The sequence below is a fragment of the Bison bison genome, unplaced genomic scaffold (genome assembly GCF_000754665.1).
Source record: "Bison bison bison isolate TAMUID 2011002044 unplaced genomic scaffold, Bison_UMD1.0 scf7180017864498, whole genome shotgun sequence".
NCBI lineage: Eukaryota > Metazoa > Chordata > Mammalia > Artiodactyla > Bovidae > Bison > Bison bison.
In genome coordinates this window covers 1,087,976-1,111,494 of record NW_011495057.1, presented here as the reverse complement: position 1 = coordinate 1,111,494, position 23,519 = coordinate 1,087,976, and the positions used below count along the sequence as shown (strand labels likewise).

At 36.0% G+C, this 23,519-nt stretch overlaps 1 protein-coding gene across 2 annotated transcripts in view; it reads left to right on the top strand.

Annotated features, from left to right (window-relative positions):
- Positions 1 to 23,519, top strand: part of ROCK1 (Rho-associated, coiled-coil containing protein kinase 1) — a 124,383-nt gene that overhangs the window by 18,489 nt on the left and 82,375 nt on the right. For both annotated transcript variants that reach the window (XM_010828908.1, XM_010828907.1), the window contains exon 2: positions 17,488 to 17,569. In XM_010828908.1, the coding sequence (XP_010827210.1) occupies positions 17,488 to 17,569 (82 nt within the window). The remainder of the gene's footprint in view (positions 1 to 17,487; positions 17,570 to 23,519) is intronic.

Below are 23,519 nucleotides of genomic sequence, written 5' to 3'. Positions count from 1 at the left end.
TATTATACCTAGTGAAGTAAGCCAGAAAGAAAAACACCAATACAGTATACTAATGCATATATATGGAATTTAGAAAGATGGTAACGATAACCCTGTATGCGAGAGAGCAAAAGAGACACAGATGTATAGAACAGTCTCTTGGACTCTGTGGGAGAGGGAGGGGGGTATGATTTGGGAGAATGGCATTGAAACATATATAATATCATATAAGAAACGAATTGCCAGTCCAGGTTCGATGCAGGATACAGGATGCTTGGGGCTGGTGCACTGGGATGACCCAGAGGGATGGTATGGGGAGGGAGGTGGGAGGGGGGTTCAGGATTGGGAACACATATACGCCCGTGGCGGATTCATGCTGATGTATGGCAAAACCAATACAATATTGTAAAGTAATTAGCCTCTAATTAAAATAAATAATTTAAATTAAAAAAAATCCTTTCTGATGATCTTTTAGTCAGTGTGCTAAAACTATTCATATTTAATGTAGTATTAATGCTTTTGGTTTCTTTCCCATATTCTTACTTATTTTGTACATTTTCCCTTTGTTTTTGTTTCGTTTGCCTCTTTCTTGCCTTCTTTTGGATTACTTTTACATTTTTTAGTATCCATTTTAGTTTATTGTGTTTTTGATTATATGTTTTTTGTGTGTGGTTTTTTTTTAGTGGCTGCTTGCTGTTCTAGGGATTTCAATATACATGCCTAACTTTTCACAATATGCTATCACTTCTTAAGGAATGTAGAAACCTTATGCTGTAAATGCCCCTTCACCCTCCCCTTTATGTTGTAGTCATCTGATGTATGTCTGCTATGTGCTTAGTCGCTCTGTCGTGTCCAACTCTTTGCAACCCCATGGACCGTAGCCCGCAAGGCTCCTCTGTCCATGCGATTTCCCAGGCAAAAATGCTGGAGTGGGTTGCCGTTTCCTTCCCCAGGTTTCAGCTATACCCACTGTAAATCCCGTAAGAAAATGTTATAATTTTTGTCTTCATTGGTCAGATGTATTTTAAATAACTCAATAGGAGAAGAATAGATACTTATCATGTTGGCTGCTCTTCTTTTTTGCCTCACGTTCCAAGTTTCCTTCCACTGTCATTTTCCTTCTGTCTCAAGAACTTCATGAACTTTTTCTTTTTTTTTTTTAAGTTCTTTTACAGCAGGTCAGTTTGCTATGATTTTTCATAGTTTTCCTTCCTGTCAGGCTTTTAAAAATTATATTTTTATTCCTGAAGGATATTTCCGGTGGCTATAGAATGTGGGTTGACAGTTCTTTCCTTTTGATACTTTAGAAATGGTGTTCTACTTCTTTCAGAGGTTTCACGTAGTTTCTGGTGAGAAATTTGCAGTTATCCAATTCACTCTTCCCCTGTAATTAATGTCATTTTTCTCTGGTTGTCCTCTAGGTATTTTCCTTGTTTTTGGTTTTCAGCAGTTTGATTATGATTCAGGTTCCTTTGGGATTATCCTGTTGGGTTTCACTGAGCTGCTGGAATCAGTAGTAAACATGGGAAGTTTTCAGCCTTTGTTTCTTCAAACATTTTTACCACACCAAACTCTTTCTCCTTTCCTTTTGGGACTCTTTAAGAGCACAAATGTTCCCTTCTGCTGTTTTCCCACAGGTCCCTGGGGCTCTGATCATTTAAAACATTTTATTTTTTTTCCCTGTGTAGATAATTTCTACTGATTTATCTTCAAGTACAGGCATACCTCGTTTTAGTGTGCTTTATTTTATTGCACTTCACAGATACCACATTTTTTACAGATCTGTGGCAACACTGTGTTCTGCAAGTCTAGTGGTGTCATTTTTCCAACGGCATTTGCTCACTTTGTGTCTTTATGTCACATTTTGGTAGTTCTTGGAATATTTCAAACTTTATTTATTATGGGGATCTGTGATTAGTAATTCTTGATGTTAGTACCATGACTATTGAAGTCTCCAGTGGTGCATTTTTTTAATCAATAATGTATTTTAAAATTAAGGGTGTGCATTGTTTTTCAGACATAATGTTATGGTACCCTTAAGTGTGGCTCACTTTATTGCAGTATTTGCTCTATTGTGGTAGTCTGGAATCAAACCCACTCTATCTCTAGCGTTTGCCTGCATAGTCAGTCTTTTCTCTGTCATCTCCATGCTGCTGTTGAGGTTACTGAGAGTGTGTTTTTCTTTTTGGTCATTGTATTTTTCCCTTCTCAATTTTCCACTTAGTCCTTTTTCTTATTGCTTGCATTGTCTAACCATTAATTTTAAGTGCTTGCCTTATTTTGGGGAGCGTTTTAATAATAGCTGTTTTAAAAGTCTGTGTTAGATAATTCCAACCTTTGTGTCATTTTGCTGTTGGTGTCCTGTCATTGATCTTTCTTCTAATTTTACAGGATGTTACAAATTAGTGCAGAGAGATCTAGTGCTCCCTTTATCCAGTTTTCCTCAAAGGTTATATTATGTGTAACCTTGGTGCAGTATCAAAACCAGAAAATTACAGTTTTTATGTATACACAATGTGTGTGTATAGTTCTGGGCCGTTTTTTCATGTTGAGATTCCTGTAGCCACTGCTGCAATCAAGATACAGAACTAATCCATCACAGCAAAGATTTCCCGGTGTTACTCCTGTTTAGATGTATCCCTCCACCTTCACATCCCTAACACCTGGAAACCACTAATTTGTTCTCCATCTCCATAAGTTTTTCATTTGAAGAATGTTACTAGAACAAAATCATACAGTAAACAGCCTTTGAGATTTTTTTTTTTTTTTTTCTTTTTTTACTCCTCAAAATGCCCCTGAGATCCATTCCCAATGTTGGAGGAATCAGTAGTTGACTCCTTTTTAGAGCAGGCTGTTATTCCATAGTGGGCTTCCCAGGTGGTTCGGCAACCCACTCCAGTAGTCTTGCCTGGGAAACCCCATGGACAGAGGAGCCTAGTGGGCTATAATACATGGGGTTGCAAAGAGTCAGCCATGACTGAGCAACTGAGCATGTTCTTGTGCCTCTCAAAGGGACATTATTCCCTAGTATGGATGTACTGCAGTCTGTTTAGCCATTTACCTGTTGAAGATAATTTTTGTTGTTTCTATTTTTTGGCTGTTAGAGATAAAGCTGCTGTGAGCATTTGTGTGGAGATTTTTGCATGTACATTGTTTTCGTTTCTCTGGGATGAACGTCCATGAGTGCAAATGCTTGGTCATATAATTTGTTGTTGTTCAGTTCCTAAGTCATGTCCATGTTTGCGACCCCATGGACTGTAGTACACCAGGCTCCTCTGCCCTCCACTATTTTCTGGAGTTTGTGCGAATTCTTGTCAATTGAGTTGGTGATGCTATCTAACCATCTCATCTTCTGCCGCCCCCTTCTCCTTTTGCCTTCAATCTTTTCCAGCATCAGGTCTTTTCCAGTGAGTTGACTCTTGGTATCAAGTGGCCAAAGTTTTGGAGTTTCAGCTTCTGCATCAGTCTTTCCAGTGAATATTCAGGGTTGATTTCTTTTAGGATTGACTGATGTGATCTTGCAGTCCACGGGACTCAACGGTCTTCTCCAGCACCACAATTGTTGTTTTGTTGCTAAGTTGTGTCCGACTCTTTGCGACCGTGTGGACTGTGGCTTGCCAGGCCTCTCTGTCCATGGGATTTCCCAGGCTAGAATACTGGAGTGGGTAACCATTTTCTTCTCCAGGGGATCTTCCCGACCCAGGGATCTAACCACCACCACAATTAGAAAGCATCAGTTCTTCAGTGCTCAGTCTTCTTTATGGTCCAACTCTCACATCTGTGCATGCCTCCTGGAAAAACCATAGTTTTGACTGTATGGACTTTTGTCAGTCATATGATACTCGTTACAAAGCTATTTTCCAGAGTGACTCTCCCATTTTCTATACCACCCTGCAATGTATGAGCGATTCTGTTTCTCTGCATTCTGGTCAGCATTGAAATTGTAACTGTTTTTCATGTTGGTTGTTGTAATGAGTATATCATGGCTAATGATACTTAATATCTCTTCGTCACCTATTGGTCATCAGTACATCCTCTTTGGTGAAATGTCAGTCTATATCTTTTGCACGTTTTCTAATCAGATTATTTTTTATTGTTGAATTTTGAGAGTGATTCAGGTATTCTAGTATGTTTGGTTTGCAAAAAAATTTTCCCCAGTATTTGGCTTTTTATCCTCTTTTTACAAAGTTCAGTTTATCTAAATTTTCAAAAATATTTTTTGTGTCATGTTTCAGAAACTTTCACTCAGTTTTGTAGTTCTCAAAAAATTTAGCACTTGTTTTTCTAAACACTTTAACATTTAAATCAGTGATCCAGTATGAGTTAATTTTTGTGTGAGGTAAGAACTTTAGATTGAGATTCATTTTTAAAATAGATATTCAATTTTCCAATACCATTTTTTCAATTCAGTTCCTTCATTGAATTGCTTTTGTACCTAGTCAAAAAATCACTTGGCTGTACTTGTATGGGTCTATTTCTTGGTTCTCTATTCTGCTTCATTCATCTATATAGTTGGCCCTCTTTATCCATAAGTTCCACATCCACAAATTCAGTTTACCACAGATTGAAAACTTTAGAGAAATCCAGAAATATTCAAAAAGCAAAACTTGTATTTGCCTGTAGTCAGCAGTTATTTACATGACATTTACAGTGTATTTACAACTATTTACGTAGCATTTGCATTGTATTATGTATTATAAGTTCTCTAGAGATGGTTTAATCTAGGATGTGTGGATGGTATATGCAAATGCTGTGCCTTTTTGGTTTGTTTGGTCGTGCTGCACAACTTGCTGGATATTGGTTCCCTGACGAGGGATCGAACTCAGCTCTGGCAGTGAAAGCGCTGAGTCCTAACCATTGGACTGCCAGGGAATTCCACTGTGCTATTTTATTTAAGGGACTTCAGCATCTGTGGATTTAGGTATTTGCTGGGGTCCTAGAACCAATCTCCTGGAGACACCAGCAGAGGACCGTATGTCTGTCCTTCTGTGCATAGTGCGCTGTCTTGACTGTTGTGGCTATGTGAGTCTTAAACTTGGGCAGAGTTATTCCTCCACATAATTCTTTCTCAACATTTTTTAGCTTTTCTAGTTCCTTTGCTTTTCCATATAGATTTTAGAAAAATTTTGCCTATATCTACCTTATGTACGAAAACTATTGCTGGTATTTGATAGGAATTACGTTAAACCTTAATGTCAATTTTGCGAGAATTAATGTCTTTATCATGTTGAGTCTTTCAGTCCATGAACACTATATGTCTCAATTTATTTAAAATTTCTTTCATCAATATTTTGTAGTTTTCAGCATAAATTCTTTGCATTTTTTGTTAGATTTATTCCTCAATATTGCTTTACCTGAGTAGATATAAATGACATTCTATTTTACATTTTGGTTTCTCCATATTTATTGCTAATATATAGAAATACAGTTGTTTTTGTGTGTTAACCTTATGTCTTATGACCCTGTGGAACTCACTTATTAGTTCTTGGTGTTTTTGCTTGTTTTTCTTCTGTAGTTTCCTTGTGATTTTTCTGCAAATTGATATCTGTAAATATAAATGATTAACTTTCTTCCTTTCTGATCTGTGTGTCTTTTATTTCCTCTACTTCATTGAGCTGGCTGTAAGCTTCACTGCCGTGTTGAATTAGAGTGGTGAGAGATGACATCCTTGCTTTGTTCTTGATTTTTGAGGGATATCATCATTTTTTTTTTTTTTTGCCATTAAGTTTGATGTTAGTTTCAGGGTTTTTTTTGTAGATATTCTTTATAAGTTGATAAATCATTCACTCTATTCCTAGTTTCCTGAGAGTTTTTCTCATAAATGGGAGTTGGATTTAATCAAATACTTTTTCTGCATCTGTTGATATCATGTGATTTTCCTTTAGCTTGTTCATATAGTGAATTATATATGAAGAGTACTTTTATGATTTGCCCTCTTAGCAACTTTCAGATACTCAGTACAGTATTGTTAGCTGTAGTGGCCGTGCTGTGTGTTATAGCCCAAGAACTTATCATCTTAAGTTGTCCAAGCTTGGAAAGTCCAAGCTCTTGTTTTACAACGAAGCCCTCTTTCCAATCTAGTCCAGTATCACTTCTTTGAGCAGCTAATGGTGGTTGTTGCGTGTGTGTGTGTGTGTTGGAATGTGAACATGGGCTAGCCATCACTGTGACTGAAGAAGGAAGTCTCTTCAGGTTTGTCATTCTTAGCTCAGGGGTCTTCATATAATGAGGTGACAGCCACTCTGCTTCCTCAACTGCTCATACAAGCTGGAGAGTCTTCAAAGGAAAGAATCCTTTCCAATCATAAGTCTGAGAGCTTTGGTAGACATGTGCCTCCACAACCTTTCTTTGACTCACAGAGTTTTGAAAAAGCCCCTTTAGACAAAAACACCTGCATCACGATGGTCTGGTACATGGGTAGACGCCTCTGATTTTATCCTTGGCAACTTATGATGTAATCTTATGTTCCAGAATTAGAATTTTAAAATGAAAGATCATCATATTCTTTAGCCAAATGGTGGAAACAGGCTTCTTTATCTGTAATGCTTTTGTGTGTATTTCTTTGTATAGCTTTTTTTTTTTTTGGTTGCTGTAGGTATTAGACGTGTATAATTCACAACATTGGATTGGTGTTGACATTTTACTGGTTTGTGGAAAGGGTAGAAATCTTCTTTATGTTCTTTTACCCTCCTAGTATATAATATATTCATCTTTAATATCTATATAAAATGAGAAACAATCAGGTAATATTAAAATTTTTTGCTTCAACTTTTAAGAGGATGAAAATATATTGTATTTTCCCCTATTTTTACTTTTTCATTTGTTCTTTCTATTATCCAAAGATTCATTCTTATTATCATTTTTGATTTGAAAAATTTCCTTTATTACTGTTCACCAACTATACTTCAATTAAAATTTTAAATTATTTTTTAAAAATAAATAGATAAAAAAGAATTTCCTTAAACTGTCATTTTAGAATAGATCTGCTGGTCACAAATCTCTTAGTTTTTTGTCATCTGAGACTATCCTTTTTTTTTTTTTTTGATATGGAATTCTACTTGGATGGTTTTTTTGTTGGTTTGGATTTCTTTGGCTATGTCCTATTAGTTTCTTCAGTTTAGAGGCTTAGATCTTTTGCCGAATACAGGGAATTGTTAGCTTTTATTTATTTCACTCCTTTTCAGTCCCATTATCTTTCTTTTCTCCTTCTGGGCCTCTAGTGACATTGCTGCTACTGCTGCTGAGTCGCTTCAGTCGTGTCCCGACTCTGTGCGACCCCATACACGGCAGCCCACCAGGCTCCCCCGTCCCTGGAATTCTCCAGGCAAGAATACTGGAGTGGGTTGCCATTTCCTTCTCCAGTGCGTGAAAGTGAAAAGTGAAAGGGAAGTTGCTCAGTCGTGTCCGACTCTTAGCGACCCCATGGACTGCAGCCCACCAGGCTCCTCCGTCCATGGGATTTTCCGGCAAGAGTACTGGAGTGGGGTGCCATCACCTTCTCCGTCTAGTGACATTAAATCTTATGATTACATAGGTCTCTGAGTCTCTGTTCATTCCTCCCACCCCAACCACCTTTGATCAAGGTCTGGCTTTGTGAAAATCTGTATAGGAACTTTAAGAAGATAGCAATGAGCTGTGCATTTTTTTTAAATTATTTTACTTTTTAATTCAACAACAAATGTGATCATTCTGAGAAACTATTCCACATTTTAACTACATGTGTTGATTAGAGTGACATGAAGCACACAGGCAAGTGACTCATTTTGCTGCCTTTAAAAGGAAACACTGCTTTGCATCCCTTTCCTCCTTATTAAATAGTCAAGATCACACACTGGTGCTTGTTAAAATAACCAGTAGATTCGGCTCTTTGAAATGTGCCAACCCAGTGACAACGAGGACTCTGAAAAATGAAGATTCCACAAGCCATTTCTGTGACTCATCAAAAGGCTTCAGACTGGAAAGGAAAAGTGCATTTCATTTTTTATTAGTCAATATAGTTGGCTGGAAATCAGTTTGTTTTTCTCACTTTCATTTACAAAGTCAATGGGCTGGGTTTATTGGAAAATATTTTTATACTACTGCTAACTGAACATATGATGTGTTTTATTTTTCCCCAAAGAAACAAATCAGACACTTGAAGGAAAAATTTGAAAAGTAAACTGTCTTCCCCCAAAATAAAGTCAAACCATCTGAAAGTTTTCACTTATTCATGCCCACACAAAATCTAGCTTGTGTTCACCCATACCTGTAAACTGTTAAAATGATCGAGAGGAAAATCCTCTGTGAAATTACCCATGAATATATTTTTATGACTTCTTACGATGTATCAGTTTCTTACAACAGCCCTACATGGTCATATTTCACATGTGATAGTTGTTGTTACATTTATTTTACAGATGAGGACATTGAGGCTGTGAAGTGTACTCGATTGGAATATGACTCTGTGTGCTTATGACGTGATAACTGTTTACATAGTAATATTTTTCTTTTTTAGAAGGTTGATGTCTCAACTTTGTATCTTAATTCTGTCCTCCCTTAGATTTTTTTGGAACCTCAATCATTTTTATTCTATAAAAATATATCTCCTCTACCTAAAAGTATCTCTTTAAATTTAAATCATGCAAGCTTTAATTTTTCTCATTTCTTTTGGCCATTATTTCATTTGTTCCTTTTCCACTAGCTTTTCTACCCATTATAAGTTGATTTATGCCCCTTCCATTCTGAGAAGCATTCTATTTAAGGTCGATGGTTTAAAAGAAAAGCTTCCCCAAGAGTCTCACCGTAGCTTTTCTGGGCCTAGGTGGTCTATTGTACATCTGTTCCGTAACCTCTTGCCTCAGGTGTCTGTGGGGTTTGTAGTTTTCTGGTAGCTTTTATGAGCTCTGCGCCCACTGCTTTGTCTGTCTGTATTCTTAGTTACACAGAACAGAAAGGTCCTCGTCTCCATCCTTCAGACATCCCTTGGATAGGTTAATACAGGCACACACAGCAGTTGACAAATATGGTCCTGCTCTGCTCCCTCCAGTTCAAGGTGGGGGAAGTGGGGACCAACCTGTTACCTGCTCAAGACCAAGACCACCCCCACTCCGGGAGAGAGTTGGTTAACAGTGAGTAAACATGTCACAAATTTTCCTACCATTTGAATGTGGCTTGTACTCCATGGGATATTTGCTTTTTTTTTTCTCTAAACCTTTGTTTTCCTGAACTCCTTCAAATTTGGTTCACGGAGCTGCTGGGTACGGTGGTTTTTTTTTTTTCCTATAGGGGAACAAGAGTTTGGAGTTTCCTAGTCCACCACTTTGCTGATGTCCAATAGTGACTTTAAAAAAAAGTTGTAGCAAAATACCTAGAATATGTAACTTACCATTTTAATTATTTCTAAATGTACAGTTCAGTGGCATTACGTTGTTCTGCAACTATCATCAGTGACATTTTAATTACAAATTATTCGGCTCCTTCTGCGTTTTTCATTTTAGTTGATCTCCATGTGGCATTTTGCTCTGCTCTTAAGTTCTTTCTACAGTTTTTTCAGCTTTCATGACACTGCTATATCTTTCTTCCCCATCTCTTATTGCTCATTGGTCATGTTTGCTCTGCTTGTCTTTCAGATGTTAATGTTTCCCAGAAGGCTATTATTCACTCTTTTTCCATTTTCCCCTTGGTTTACACTTGCTGGGTAATTGCATCTGTTATCATGAATTTAAATGTATTCTTGTGACTTCCAAATCTGTATCCAGCCCAGTCTCTCTGTTGAACTCAAACTCATATTTTGAACTACCGTCTAGTTATCCATAAAATGGTAGGTATCCTACAGGAATATCAAGTTCAGTATATCTAAAATCTTTGTCTTTCCTCTCCAAAATGTTATTCTCTGCCTTGGTTAATGAAGTCACTCTCTACTTACCTAAACTAGAAGATATTCATTCTTAATCCTTCCTGTCCCTCTCTCAGTCATTCTTCAGATTCTTTTGCTTCTAATGCTCCATTCCTGTTGCCCCCAGTTAGTGCAGACTTGGATCTTTTTGTGCTTTATTACCACAGTATGCTCCTGACCACTCCCTTTTCCACCTGTTTCTTCCTTTTTTAATCCATTGTCTTTATCATTGTCAGACTTTAGTAAAATAAAAACTAGTCATGTCATTCTTCCTCTCCCCCAAATTCGTATGGTTCTAATAACAGAAATACCAAAATTCTTAGCATGGTGTGTTATACCTTTAATACACATTCGTTAACCCATCCTCACAGCATTGTTTCCTGCACCCTTTTCCTCATATCTATGGAACCAGAGCATCCTATTCTCATTCTTTAAATTTTTCTTGCCTTTCTTCTCTTTAGATTGCCTTACCCCACCTTCATCTTGCTCTTTTCAAATTCTCTTCTTTAAAGATCAACAAACTCAAACAAATGGAGCCTAATTAAACTTATAAGCTTTGGACAGCAAAGGAAACCATAAACAAAACGAAAGACAACCTGTGGTCTGGGAGGAAATATTTGCAAATGATGCTCCCAGTAGCGGATTAATTTACAAAATATGCAAACAGCTCATACAGCTTAATGTCAAAAAAACACAACTGAATCAAAAAAGAAAACCTAAGAGACATTTCTCCAAAGAAGATATATAGAGGGCCAACAGGTAACATGAAAAGATGCTCAACATTGCTAGTTATTAGATAAATGCAAGTTAAAACTACAATGAGGTATCCCCTTACAATGGTCAGTGGCCATCATTAAAATGTCTACAAATAACAAATGTTGAAGAGGGTGTGGAGAAAAAGGAACCCTTCTTACACTGTTGATAGGAATGTAAATTGGTGTAACCGCTATGAAAAACAGTATAGAGATTCCTTAAAAAGCTAAAAATAAAGTTACCATTTGATCGTGCAATCCCACTCCTGGGCACATACCTAGAGAAAACTTAATTTGAAAAGATACATGTACCCCAATGTTCATAGCAGCGCTATGTACAAAAGTCAAGACATGGAAGCATTAAATGTCCATCAACAGATAAATGGATAAAGATGATGGGGGTGTGTGTGTGTGTGTGTGTGTGTGTGTACATACATACAGGAATATAGGATAGTGGAATATTACTCAACCATAAAAAATGATGAAATAGTGCCATTTGCAGCAACATGGATATACTTGGAGATTATCATATTAAGTGAAGTAAGTCAGACATTGAAGGACAAATGTGATATAATTTGTATGTGAAATCTTAGAAAATAATACAAATGAACTTATTTACAAAACAGACTCTTAGACATAGAAAACAGGCTTTTGGTTATAAAAACAGATGGGATTAATTAGGAGTTTGAGATGAACTGATACACTCTACTATTTATAAAATGGATAAACAACAAGGACAGGGAACTGTATTCAGTGTCTTGTGATAACCTATAATGGAAAAGAATCTTAAAAAGGATAGATATATATGTAACTCAGCCACTTTGCTGTACACCTAACATTGTAAATTGACTATAATTCAATATAAAGAATGGCTAAAGAGAAATAAAGGTCAGCTTATATTTCATGTCCTTTTGTTAAGCAGTCTTTTCTCTGTTTGTGTACTTTGTAATACTCAGGATCCCATATTATTTACTTGTCCTACCTACTAACCAGTGAGCTCCCAAAGTATTTTACTGTTTTTATCATCAGTGTTATTACTACTACTAACTCGTTCTATTTTCTGAAGGCAGACTTACAAATAATTATAATCACAGTAATTCCTGAAGCAGGAAGTGCATAGGAGATGTTTTATTTTGTAACATTTTCTCAGAGTCTTGGGGAAGGCAGCACAAACATTTGAGGCAGTCTGCATATAAGAAATATTCATATTCCAGCTGGGAAAAGAGCAGATAAAAAGGCAATGGGGTAGACTGAGCAATGGGACGTGACTCGAGCACAGTATGACTCAAGCCTGGATACATGTATGTGGAGAAAAATGAGGCTGCAAAGGTTTGAGATTTTTGAGATTGGTTGGGAAAAGCCACTGTATGTTTAATTAAGTATTTGGATTACTAAATTTGTTGTTGTGTAATTATCCGAGGATGCACTGGCATGTATATAGTAATGTCACAGTGCTTAAACATATTTTAGTTTAATACCAGAAGTTGTTAAAATTCCCTGAGGAAATTCTTTTTCCATTTTCATATCACTGCTTAATTTTGAGAAATTTCTTATCTCTTTACCTAACAAAGAGATTAACATGGACCCAAAGTATTTTCTTTAAGTGGTACATCAACTGTCATCAAATATTTGACAAGAGTCAAGAAAAATTTTTTGATTTTCAAAAGTCCTTGTTTTACTGCCTTAATTACTGCCTTAATTTTTTTTTTGTGGAGGGGGTGTAGTTTCTCAAAAACTTATTTAGAATAGTAACGATTTTGATTTTGAAATTTTACTTAAAGATGAAATTTTTTATACATAGTATTTTTTTCTTTCCTAGTGCCTTTATATTCTTGTACTTTATAACAAGTGTAATATTACTAATGGACCTAATCTTAAATGATATTTTACACGGGAATCTTACTTTTGTAATTCAGAACTATCCAGAGACTGAAGTTGGCAGCAGTGTTAAGTTGAATAATTTCCTCCTGCTTCTCCTTTACTTAAACTCTGTTGTGAGGTAACACAACTAGTGCTTTCCCTGCTCCTAATACCAGCTCTTTTTAAGACATATGAAATGTCCATTCTTTAGAGTTTCTTGTAAAATGTTATACTTGTCATTAATTACGGTTGCCTTTGTGTGTTTATGTGAAAGTATTCAACACTTCGCTAATGTGACTAGTTTCTTTCAAAATACACTGCAGTAACTGGTCTACTGCTGCTGCTGCTAAGTCGCGTCAGTCGTGTCTGATTCTGTGCAACCCCATAGACGGCAGCCCACCAGGCTCCTCTGTCCCTGGGATTCTCAGGGCAAGAACAGTGGAGTGGGTTGCCATTTCCTTCTCCAGTGCATGAAAGTGAAAAGTGAAAGTGAAGTCGCTCAGTCGTGTCCGACTCTTCGTGACCCCATGGATTGTAGCCTACCAGGCTCCTCCGTCCATGGGATTTCCTAGGCAAGAGTACTGGAATGGGGTGCCATCGCCTTCTCTGACTGGTCTACTATCATTGTTCAAATATACATATCAAAGGATTTAATTTTTGTAATTCTTTGACATTGACTCCTCTCCATAATGATTATTATGGGAGGATAATAATTAATGTTAGTTTCTGTTAAGGTTCTGAATTCTGGTACTAGAATATGGAGTTTAAGAAGTGGCAAGCCTTATTCTCCATTATTTTACAGAACTTCAGAGTACTGAATAAAAGTCAGAATTCTTTGTCCTACTCTAAGGTTGTATTATCTTTTGTAGCTTCTCTGCTTCGTTAAAGTGAAAGCCTGCATCCCTGTCCCCAATCTCAGTGTTTTGACTCCCCTTACAGCCTCTGCTGGTATGTCTATACCTTAGATTATGCTAGAAGGATACCTTCTTGCCCATTTTATTTCTCTGATAAAAAAAAATAATTTTGGCTTATGAAGGATACTGAAAAACTGTCTCCCACAATTGTAAAATCAAAGTATACGGTGATAGGGCCAGACATCTAGTCCTGGTGACTGTACACAAGTTAGTGGAGGCCGCTAGTTTTCCATTAACAAATGCATGCTTGAATTCTATTGTTAAGAATAGTCAGATGCATCATCTTTTTTTTTTTTTAAACCCAACTTTTAATTATATATGGGATTTCTACACTCGGAAGGGTTTTAATATCATGACCTGAGATTTACTCTTGAGGTTTTATGACCACATGACTAAAATATCTATTTTCTCTTTATGTCATTTCTGTCAATAGTGAGACTAACTTGTAGAGCTTTCAAACGTCAGCTAGAGAAATAAAGAGTGAAAAGTGGAACTGTTTAAGGGTCGAATACGTCACTCATTTAGCTCTCACAGAGCCTGAGTTGTAGTGAGTTATTTCCATTTTATAAAAGAGAAAACTGAGGCTCAGTTATAAAAACAACATTTACCAAAGAGTGACACTTTTTGTCAGCCCCATCTTGCTCCTGGTCTCACTGTTTGAATGGATGATTCTCTCACCCTTTTGGTGCAACAAGTCCTATATCTCCTACATTGGCTTTTAATGAACTCTGTGTATTTCAGAGAGGTGCTTTAGGTCACAAGAGGGGCTTCCCTGATATCCGCCTGCAATGCAGGAGACCCCGCTTCGATTCCTGGGTTGGGAAGATCCGCTGGAGAAGGGATAGGCTACCCAATCTGGTATTTTGGGGCTTCCCTTGTGGCTCAGCTGGAAAAGAATCCGCCTGCAATGCAGGAGACCTGGGTTCGATCCCTGGGTTGGGAAGATCCCCCTGGAGAAGGGAAAGGCTACCCACTCCAGTGTTCTGACCTAGAGAATTCCATGGACAGTTCGTAGGGTCACAAAGAGTGGGACACGACTGAATGACTTTGACTTCATTTAGGTCACAAGAATTAGAAGATCCAATGTAAATTGAGTTAAACCATAAGGAAAATGTATAATCTTGAGATAGAATGGGAAGGATAGTTTCCAGAGTAGATTAATTCAGTGGTTCAAAAACATCATCATAGACTCGGGTTCCTTCCATCTTTCATGTCTCTTGTCCTCACTGTGTTTGGCTTTGTTTCCTGCCAATTTCCCTTGAGGCCCCAAGGTGGCTCCTGTTGTTTAAGTGTCATATAGAGAGATGACAGTTTCTCATAAAAGGAGAGACTATCTCTGACATGTATCTCTTTCAGGAGAGAAGAAACTTTTCCCCAGAAACCTTTCTGTAGGTTTTCCCCTCACATTTGATGTGCCAGATTATTACCATATTCCTGTACTTCAGCTGAACACTGGCAAGAGTAGTAGGCCTCCATGTTTAGCTTAAATTAGAAGTGGCCTCCTTGAGTTGGGGAAGATCTCTCCCTTCATGGAAGCTCATAGTTTGATGGAGAAAGGTGGGTTGCCCGAACAAAATCAAGATTGAATTAGGAAGGTAGAAGGAGGAAATAGTTGTTGGGGGTAGGAGAGCCAACAGTATCTGCGATGCTGTGAGTAAAACGCCATGGTCACATCAGAAATCGAGCTGTGGAGATTAAAGTAAAAAATAACTCTAATATAAGGAAAACTGTTCGATTTCATAGGTAGTTTGGGGAAGGTCATGCAGAAGAGGGCGTGGTGGCGTACTAGAAAAAATATAACACTTTGACCCAGGACACTAGGTTTGAGTCTTAACCAGTGTACTTTCTTGTTTTAATTAGACGAATATGACTTGTGATTTTCTATTAATTTTTAAATGGTACTTCTTGGACTTAAATACACATGTTTGTTCTCAATTCCTAACTTCATTTTAGAGATACAGGGTTTTTAAATCATGTTTTTGTCATGGTCATGTTATTTCTATAACTATTAGACCAAGAGTTTGTATTTTGATTGTAAGACAACTTACTAGCTCTGTGGCATTGGACAAATTGGTTAATGTTTCTAATTGTTATTTGCCTTGATTATGGAATGTAGTGTTAATTAAACAAGGGATTTTTTGAGTTTTTTCCCTAACATTTAGTAACTTAAAAAAATTATTTGGAGTAAGATTGTAGGCAGTTTGCAGTATATTTATTGGAAAGAGTGTGTTGTGAGTAAAGTTTAATGCACAATTCCCTCACTTTCTAATGTTTTATTTGATATTAGAAAACAACTTAAACTGTCATAAATTTAGATGTTCTGGACCTTTTAAAACTGGAAAGTGTCTTTGGAAGTAGGAGCTCTTAAAATAGTACTTATTATAAGATGTAATAATATGTTGATTTTATTACATTATGCTTACTTGTATTTCCTAGGAATGTTTATCAAAATTCGACCTAAAATTGTGGGGCTAGTGTTATTTGCATTACTCTATAATCTATGCAATTTTTTTGGAGTGACATGGTCTGCTGAAACTTACTATCTAATAAGGAAAGTGTTATTTCTTGAGTAATATAATGCATTTGCTCTGGAGCAAAAAAATCATTGGTTTAACGTACATTTTATGCCCACTTGTTCAAGACATTCTGGAAGATGCTGTGGGAGAAAATGAGATGTTAACTGTGGTTTCTGCTTTAAAGAGTTTAAATTCTAGTCTAAGGGGTATATATACATTTATTTTCCTTGTCCTAGAAAATAGTGAATTAATATATTTATGATTGGTTTTCAAGACAAGTAAAGATTCTCATCTCTTTATTGTAAAAATCATTAACAGAAGTATTCAAATGCTTTATGAGACTAAGAAATGTGTCTCAAGGATAGATGAACCTGTTCTGGTGGGGAGACTTTTTCTTCATATCTGTACAAACCTGAATTCTAAAAAGCCCGCAGTAGGGTTAGTTGGTCTCTTTAGTCGTCTTCTCATGGTCAGTTTCCAACCTAAGCAGTGATATATTTTAAAACCTATAAAAATTTGACTAGACTTTGCAGTTTCCTAGAGAAATATTTTAAGTATTCTAAAATAGCTGGAGTTATTCATACCTTGACTTAACACAAAGTATATCTCCCCTGGCTTCTATTTCTCTTTCAGGCTTTTATGAACATGACTGTTCATGGTCTCCAGATAGTGTGTTTTCCTTTGCTGCTTTTTATTTTGGGGCTTTATTGTAGTCAACTAAATTTCTCCAGTTAAATACAATGAAGATGACTTGGGATTGTCTGACTGTTTCCCCGTTGGCACATGATGAGATATAATCTAAATAGAAGCATTCCTACTTCAACACTGATTGGTACACCTTCTCATTGTCCTGCTCTTGCTTAGATAATACTTAAATGTCCCTCTTAAAAGTAAAAGCCCATGCTTGTCCCTTACTTGTGGTTGTTCTAAAAAGTTTTTCAAAGAAAGAGAACCCAGTATATTTATATACACACCATAAAAATGTATCAAAATGCAGAATTTATTTTACACTAAACTTCACATTTTAGGAACTAGTATTTGATACTACCTTATAAAATATTTGTGGTCCAAAATGTAGGTCATTTGTTTTTTATGAATGTCTAAGAAATAAATAAATTCAGTAGTTAAAGGGAAGTGAAAAGTAAAATTTCATGCCCTTATATGGAGAAAAGGGCATGAGTTGAGGTCACTTGTAGCCAGTTCGTGGTGATTTTGCTGCTCCTCTGCCTGAGAGAGTTAGAAAGTGAAAACTCTGTTATCAGTGGTGTCTAACCTTTTTGGCATGAGGGAATGATTTTGTGGAAGACAACTGCTTGCTTCTACTGTGCCGCTGGGTTCCTAGCAAGCCGTGGACTGGTACTGGCTTGGGGGTTGGGGACCTCTGCTCTATATGAAATAAAAATGAGTTTTCTCTTCTTCCAGTACTCATGTAACCTTGTAGAAGGTGTTAAATGAATGCAGGATGTGTGAGAGAAAGGCAGATAAGCAGATTAAATGTTAAAGCATAAGTTTTTTTCTTTATACTCATGAAAGAGGAACGTGTTCATAGTGTGATCCAAAAACTAACTTTGTTTGTTTGTTTATTTGTTTAGGATGGATTGGATGCTTTGGTATATGATTTGGATTTTCCTGCCTTAAGAAAAAACAAAAATATTGACAACTTTTTAAGCAGATGTAAGTAATTTTTTGTGGAGGTTAATGCTAGACTATATATAATGAAATATTGACTTAGATAATTCAAGCCCTTTTTTTTCTTTCTATTTACTCTGGCTATTTCATCAATAATATCTACATCAGATGAGAAGGAAATAGGAAAGAAACTTTGTCAGTTTGAGTGCTTATCAGGAAAATCTAAAATATCTTGCAGAGAAGGGAATAAAAAGTAAATGGTTAAATAAATATGTTAAACATACATGCACATTGAATTTCAATAATGTTTTATTTATTCTCTATTTTTCTTTTATAAATGAATTAGCTGTTATATTTTAATACCTGCAGGTTAAGAATTGATTACATATGAAAAGCCCTCCTACCTGTAAGATATGAATTTTCTTCATGAAACCTGGTGTATACTTAAGTTTTACAGATGTTCTTTTATAAAAAGATGTTTATAAGATTTTGATATTAGATATTTTGTTTAAATTTTGATTAGAAAACTTAATAGAGTAGTTTCAAATTTTTCATCTTAAATAATTGATAATAAGAATTTTGGTCATAAAATCTTCCCCACTCCATTTTTTAAAATCTATTCCTAAACTATACATATTGATACAGTTAGGTTGAGGTTGTTGTAGTATCTGCCAATTTTGGTTATGTATGTTTTGTTAGAAAAGTTTTATTTTTCTAAATAGTCAGATGTTTTTAACTTTAGATTTACTTTCTTTTATCATTTCTACACTTTGAAATCCTGCCTCAGAATTTTACTTATCAATCTTTTGGGTTTCTGCTTCTCTCTTTTTTATAAAAATATTTTTTCAGCCTTAATTCTGTTTTGGAATATAGTGCCAGATTCTGAATAGTGAACTTTTAAACAAGTTTTATTAATTTCTCACATCTTACTGATATTGCAGGAAAATTTTAGTGCTGTTTAATTTGCTTCACCTCCTTACTTAACAGTACAGAAGAACTGAAAAGATGGAGAAGCTTGACCAGTTCTTTGATGGGAGGTGAAAGGATAATTGCTTGTTAGTACAGAGAGTAGGGGGGTGATGGGAGAGTATAATTTGGTGAAGTAAGATCACAAGAATTGGAACACACTTTAAAAAATCAGTTACTGGTTTTACTATGCAACATTGCTGCTTTCATAATATTAAGTTTGCCTTTACATTATATTTTGTAAATAGGAACACCAGGAGCCATAGTAGAAATGTTAATAAGTAAAGTGAAGATAAAAAGCTAAACTATGTAAACTGATTAACCTGTGTAGTTTAGTCTGGTTTTTAGATTGAAGAAAAATACAGAGAATAATATTAAAAGTTTTAGCAATTCATATCTAGCGTTAGGTTAAAATTTTGACTGAGTAGGATTTATACCAGGATTGTGAAGTTTGTTTAAGGTTCAAAAATCAATTTGTGTAATTTATCATATTAACATATTAAAAAGAAAATCCATAATATCATCTTAGTAAATACAGGAAAAGCATTTGAAAAAATTCAGTATTCATTCTTGGTTTGCAGCTATCTCTCTGCAAACTTGGAATTGGAGGAAAATTTCTAATGCTGATAGGAGAGGCCACAAAAAACCTATAGTTCAGATTGTATTTAATTGTGTATCACTACATGCTTTCCTCCAAGAACTGGGAAGAGGCAACTCTGTCTTTTTTCATTACTTCATTCACTGTTGTCCTGGAAGTTTTAGACAGTGAAATAAGGTAAAAAGGAAAAAGTATAGAGATTAAAAAGGAAGAATTAAAATTTATTCAGACAGCATTTTTTTTGGAGTACAGAAAATCCTCAAGATTCTACAGAAAAACTTACAAGAACTTAGCATTGAGGTTGTAAGCTAGAAGATTGATATACAAAAAGCAGTTTATTTCTATATTTTAGCAATAAGCAATTTTAAATAGACCTAACAAATATAGCACCACTTACAGTAGAAGCAGAAGCATGAAAAATTTAAGGATAAATTTGACAAAATGTTTGTAAGACCTGTATACTGAAAATGATTTCATATACTGAGACAAAGAAGACCTTAAAAAAGATATTCAGTGTTGATGGATTGGATAATTCAGTATTAAAATGTCAGGAATTCCCCAATCAGAGTCCATGTGGTGTCAGAACCTAAGCAGGCATTTTTGTATTAAAGTAACCATTAATTCTAAAGTTCATATGGCAATATTGGGTCTGGAATAGCCAAAACAATTTTGTAAAGTAAGAACAAAGTTGGAGGATTAACAGTGTTGAATTTTAAGATCAGGACAGTGTAATGAAATGAAAGAGTAAACATATAGATAAATGGAACAGAAATAGATCCGTACATGTACAGTCAATTGATTTTCAACAGACTTGACAAGGGATTTCAGTTCCTAAACCTTACTTTACAATATATGCAAAAATCAACTTCAAATGGATCATAGACCTAAATGTAAGAGCTAAACCCTTCTAGAATAAAACATAGAAAATATATAGGATTTTAGTTAGGGAAGAATTTCTTAGATGGGACACAAATAGCACAAACCATTTTTTTTCTTTTTAAGATAGATGCTATCAAAATTCAAAACTTTTTCTCTTCAGAATTATATTGCTAAGAACATGAACAGGTAAACCACTGACTTGGAGAATATAGTTGCAAAGACAAGTGAAAGAGGAAAATAATCTTTTCAACAAATGGTGCTCATAAAACTGGATATCCATATGCGAGAGAGTGAAGTTGGACTTCTGTTTCACACCCCATACAAAATTAATTCAGAATATAAAACTGTGAAACTCTTAGGAAAAAATACAGGCATAAATTTTTATGACCTTGGATTACACCATTGTTTCTTATATATACACCTAAAGTACAGCGGCAGAAAATAAATAAATAAATTGGGCATCATCAAAATTTAAAACTTTTGTGCTTCAAAACTACACTGTCAAGAAAGTGAAAAGACAACTTACAGAATAGGGGAAAATATTAACAAATCACATACAGTTTGTCCCCTACATATGGACCTTCAAATTGTGAACTTTCAAAGATGTGAACATGTGTTCCACGTGTTCAGTTGTATAGGTTAGTTCACATATCTGGCATTCGTTGTCACATGCGTGCATCCTCTTCAAGTGGTTGTGCTTTTGTGTAGTTACTGTACAGAACCCTGTACGTCCAGTACAATATCCTTATTTCAAGCTCAGCTTGTCTATAAGCAAGTGTAAAAGCAGCAGTAATGTAAGTGATACTACTGTACTTTTTAAGGTACAGTACTGTAAGATTTAAAGTGTTTTCTTTATTTTTTATGCATTATTTGTGTGAGAAGTATTATAAACCTCTTACAGTGCAGTACTGTGTAGTGGATTGTTTTAGTTGGGTACCTTGAGCTTACTTTGCTAGACTTAAAACCAATCGGACTTATGAACATGCTCTTGGAATGGAACTCATTTGTATGTAAGGGTCTTACTGTACTTGATAAAGGATTGCTATCTAAAGTCTTACAACTCAATAATAAAAAGACAGCCCAATTTAAAAATGGGCAAAGGGTTTGGATAGATGTTTCTCCCCCTAAAAAATACACAGAAATGAAAAGTTGCTCAATGTGATTAGTCATTAGGAGGTTGCAAATTATGACCACAGTGAAATATCAGTACACACCTATTAGAAAAACTAAAATTTTAAAACTAACAGTATCAACTATATATGAAAATGCAGAACAGCTGAACTCTGACACATTGCTGGTTGGTTTGTAAAATGGTGAGCCACTTTGAAAACCAGTTTGGCCTTTTTCTTATAAAGTTATATATGCATTTATCACATAACCCAGGGATCCCACTGCTGGGTGTTTACATAAGAGAAATATAATATGTATGTATACACACAAAGACTTATGAGAATGTTTAAGGAGTCTTTGTCTATAATTGCTGTAAACTGGAAGCAACAGAAATGGACATCAGCTGGTAAATAGATAAATAAATTGTGATATACCATGTAATGGAAGATTCAAAAGTGAGAAAGAGTGAATTACTCATAAGTGCAACAACATTGATAAATCTCAGAAGCACTGTGGTAAGTGAAAAAAACCAGGAACCCTGCCCCCAAAAAGGCAGGTACAAAAGGGTACATACTGTGTGACTCCCATTTACATGACAATGTGACATTCACCTTCAACTCCTGAAGTTGTATTTATGTAATATTTCACAGAGAGTAATAGGTTTTCACAGGATAGTATTCTTCATATTGCTGAAATTAATTTATATGGATTTTTATAGTTTTCATTATTGGGTACATCAGAATTGTTTTCTGAATGTAAATGTTTTGTTTCGAATGACTTTTTGCTGACAGGTATCTCATGTAGTGATCTAAGAATATACCTGGAATATGGAATAAGATCTTTTTCTTTAGTAATTAAGCTCAAGTCTCAGTAAAGTATAACAACTTTAAGGTATCAGTTCAGTTCAGTTCAATTGCTCAGTCATGTCTGACTCTGCAATCCCATGAATTACAGCACGCCAGGCCTCCCTGTCCATCACCCACTCCCAGAGTTCACTCAAACTCATGTGCATTGAGTCGGTGATGCCCTCCAGCCATCTCATCCTCTGTTGTCCCCTTCTCCTCCTGCCTGCAATCCCTCCCAGCATCAGGGTCTTTTCCAATGAGTCAATTTTTCGCATGAGGTGGCCAAAGTATTGGAGTTCCAGCTTTAACATCAGTCCTTCTAAAGAACACCCAGGACTGATCTCCTTCAGGATGGACTGGTTGGATCTCCTTGCAGTCCAAGGGACTCTCAAGAGTCTTCTCCAACACCACAGTTCAAAAGCATCAATTCTTCGGCACCCAGCTTTCTTCACAGTCCAACTCTCACATCCATACATGACTACTGGAAAAACTATAGCCTTGACTAGACGGACCTTTGTTGGCAAAGTAATATCTCTGCTTTTTAACATGCTATCTAGGTTGGTCATAACTTTCCTTCCAAGGAGTAAGCGTCTTTTAATTTCATGGCTGCAGTTAGCATCTGCAGTGATTTTGGAGTCCCAAAAAATAAAGTCAGCCACTGTTTCCACTGTTTCCCCATCTATGTGCCATGAAGTGCTGGGACCAGATGTCATGATCTTTGCTTTCTGAACGTTGAGCTTTAAGCCAACTCTTCACTCTCCTCTTTCACTTTCATCAAGAGGCTTTTTAGTTATAGAGGCATGAAATATTTTAAACTTCAGTCCCGACTATATTATAGGCTCTATTTTCATCTTTTTGTGTTGAAGACTGTATGGGAACTGAAAGAGAAAAGATAACCTGTGACCATTTGACTGAATACCTAGTTAAATATAAAGATTTGTTTCTCTGGACTCTAAACTATAATATCTGAATAATGATGACTACAAAGAAAATATCAGCTTCACATAACTGATAAAGATTTTAAGGTGAACTTTTAGAGTAGGGGTTAGAAAGGTATCTGGATAAAATCAAATTATCTTGGTGGCAGTTAGTCACGTTTTTGAAGAAACATATTTTGGGGGAGGTATTTTTTGGGGCTCCAAAATCACTACAGATGGTGATTGCAGCCATGAAATTAAAAGACGCTTACTCCTTGGAAGGAAAGTTATGACCAACCTAGATAGCATATTGAAAAGCAGAGACATTACTTTGCCAGCAAAGGTCCGTCTAGTCAAGGCTATAGTTTTTCCAGTAGTCATGTATGGATGAGAGAGTTGGACTGTGAAGAAAGCTGGGTGCCGAAGAATTGATGCTTTTGAACTGTGGTGTTGGAGAAGACTCTTGAGAGTCCCTTGGACTGCAAGGAGATCCAACCAGTCCATTCTGAAGGAGATCAGTCCTGGGTGTTCTTTGGAAGGAATGATGCTAAAGCTGAAACTCTGGTACTTTGGCCACCTCATGCGAAGAGTTGACTCATTGGAAAAGACTCTGATGCTGGGAGGGATTGGGGTCAGGAGGAGAAGGGGACAACAGAGGATGAGATGGCTGGATGGCATCA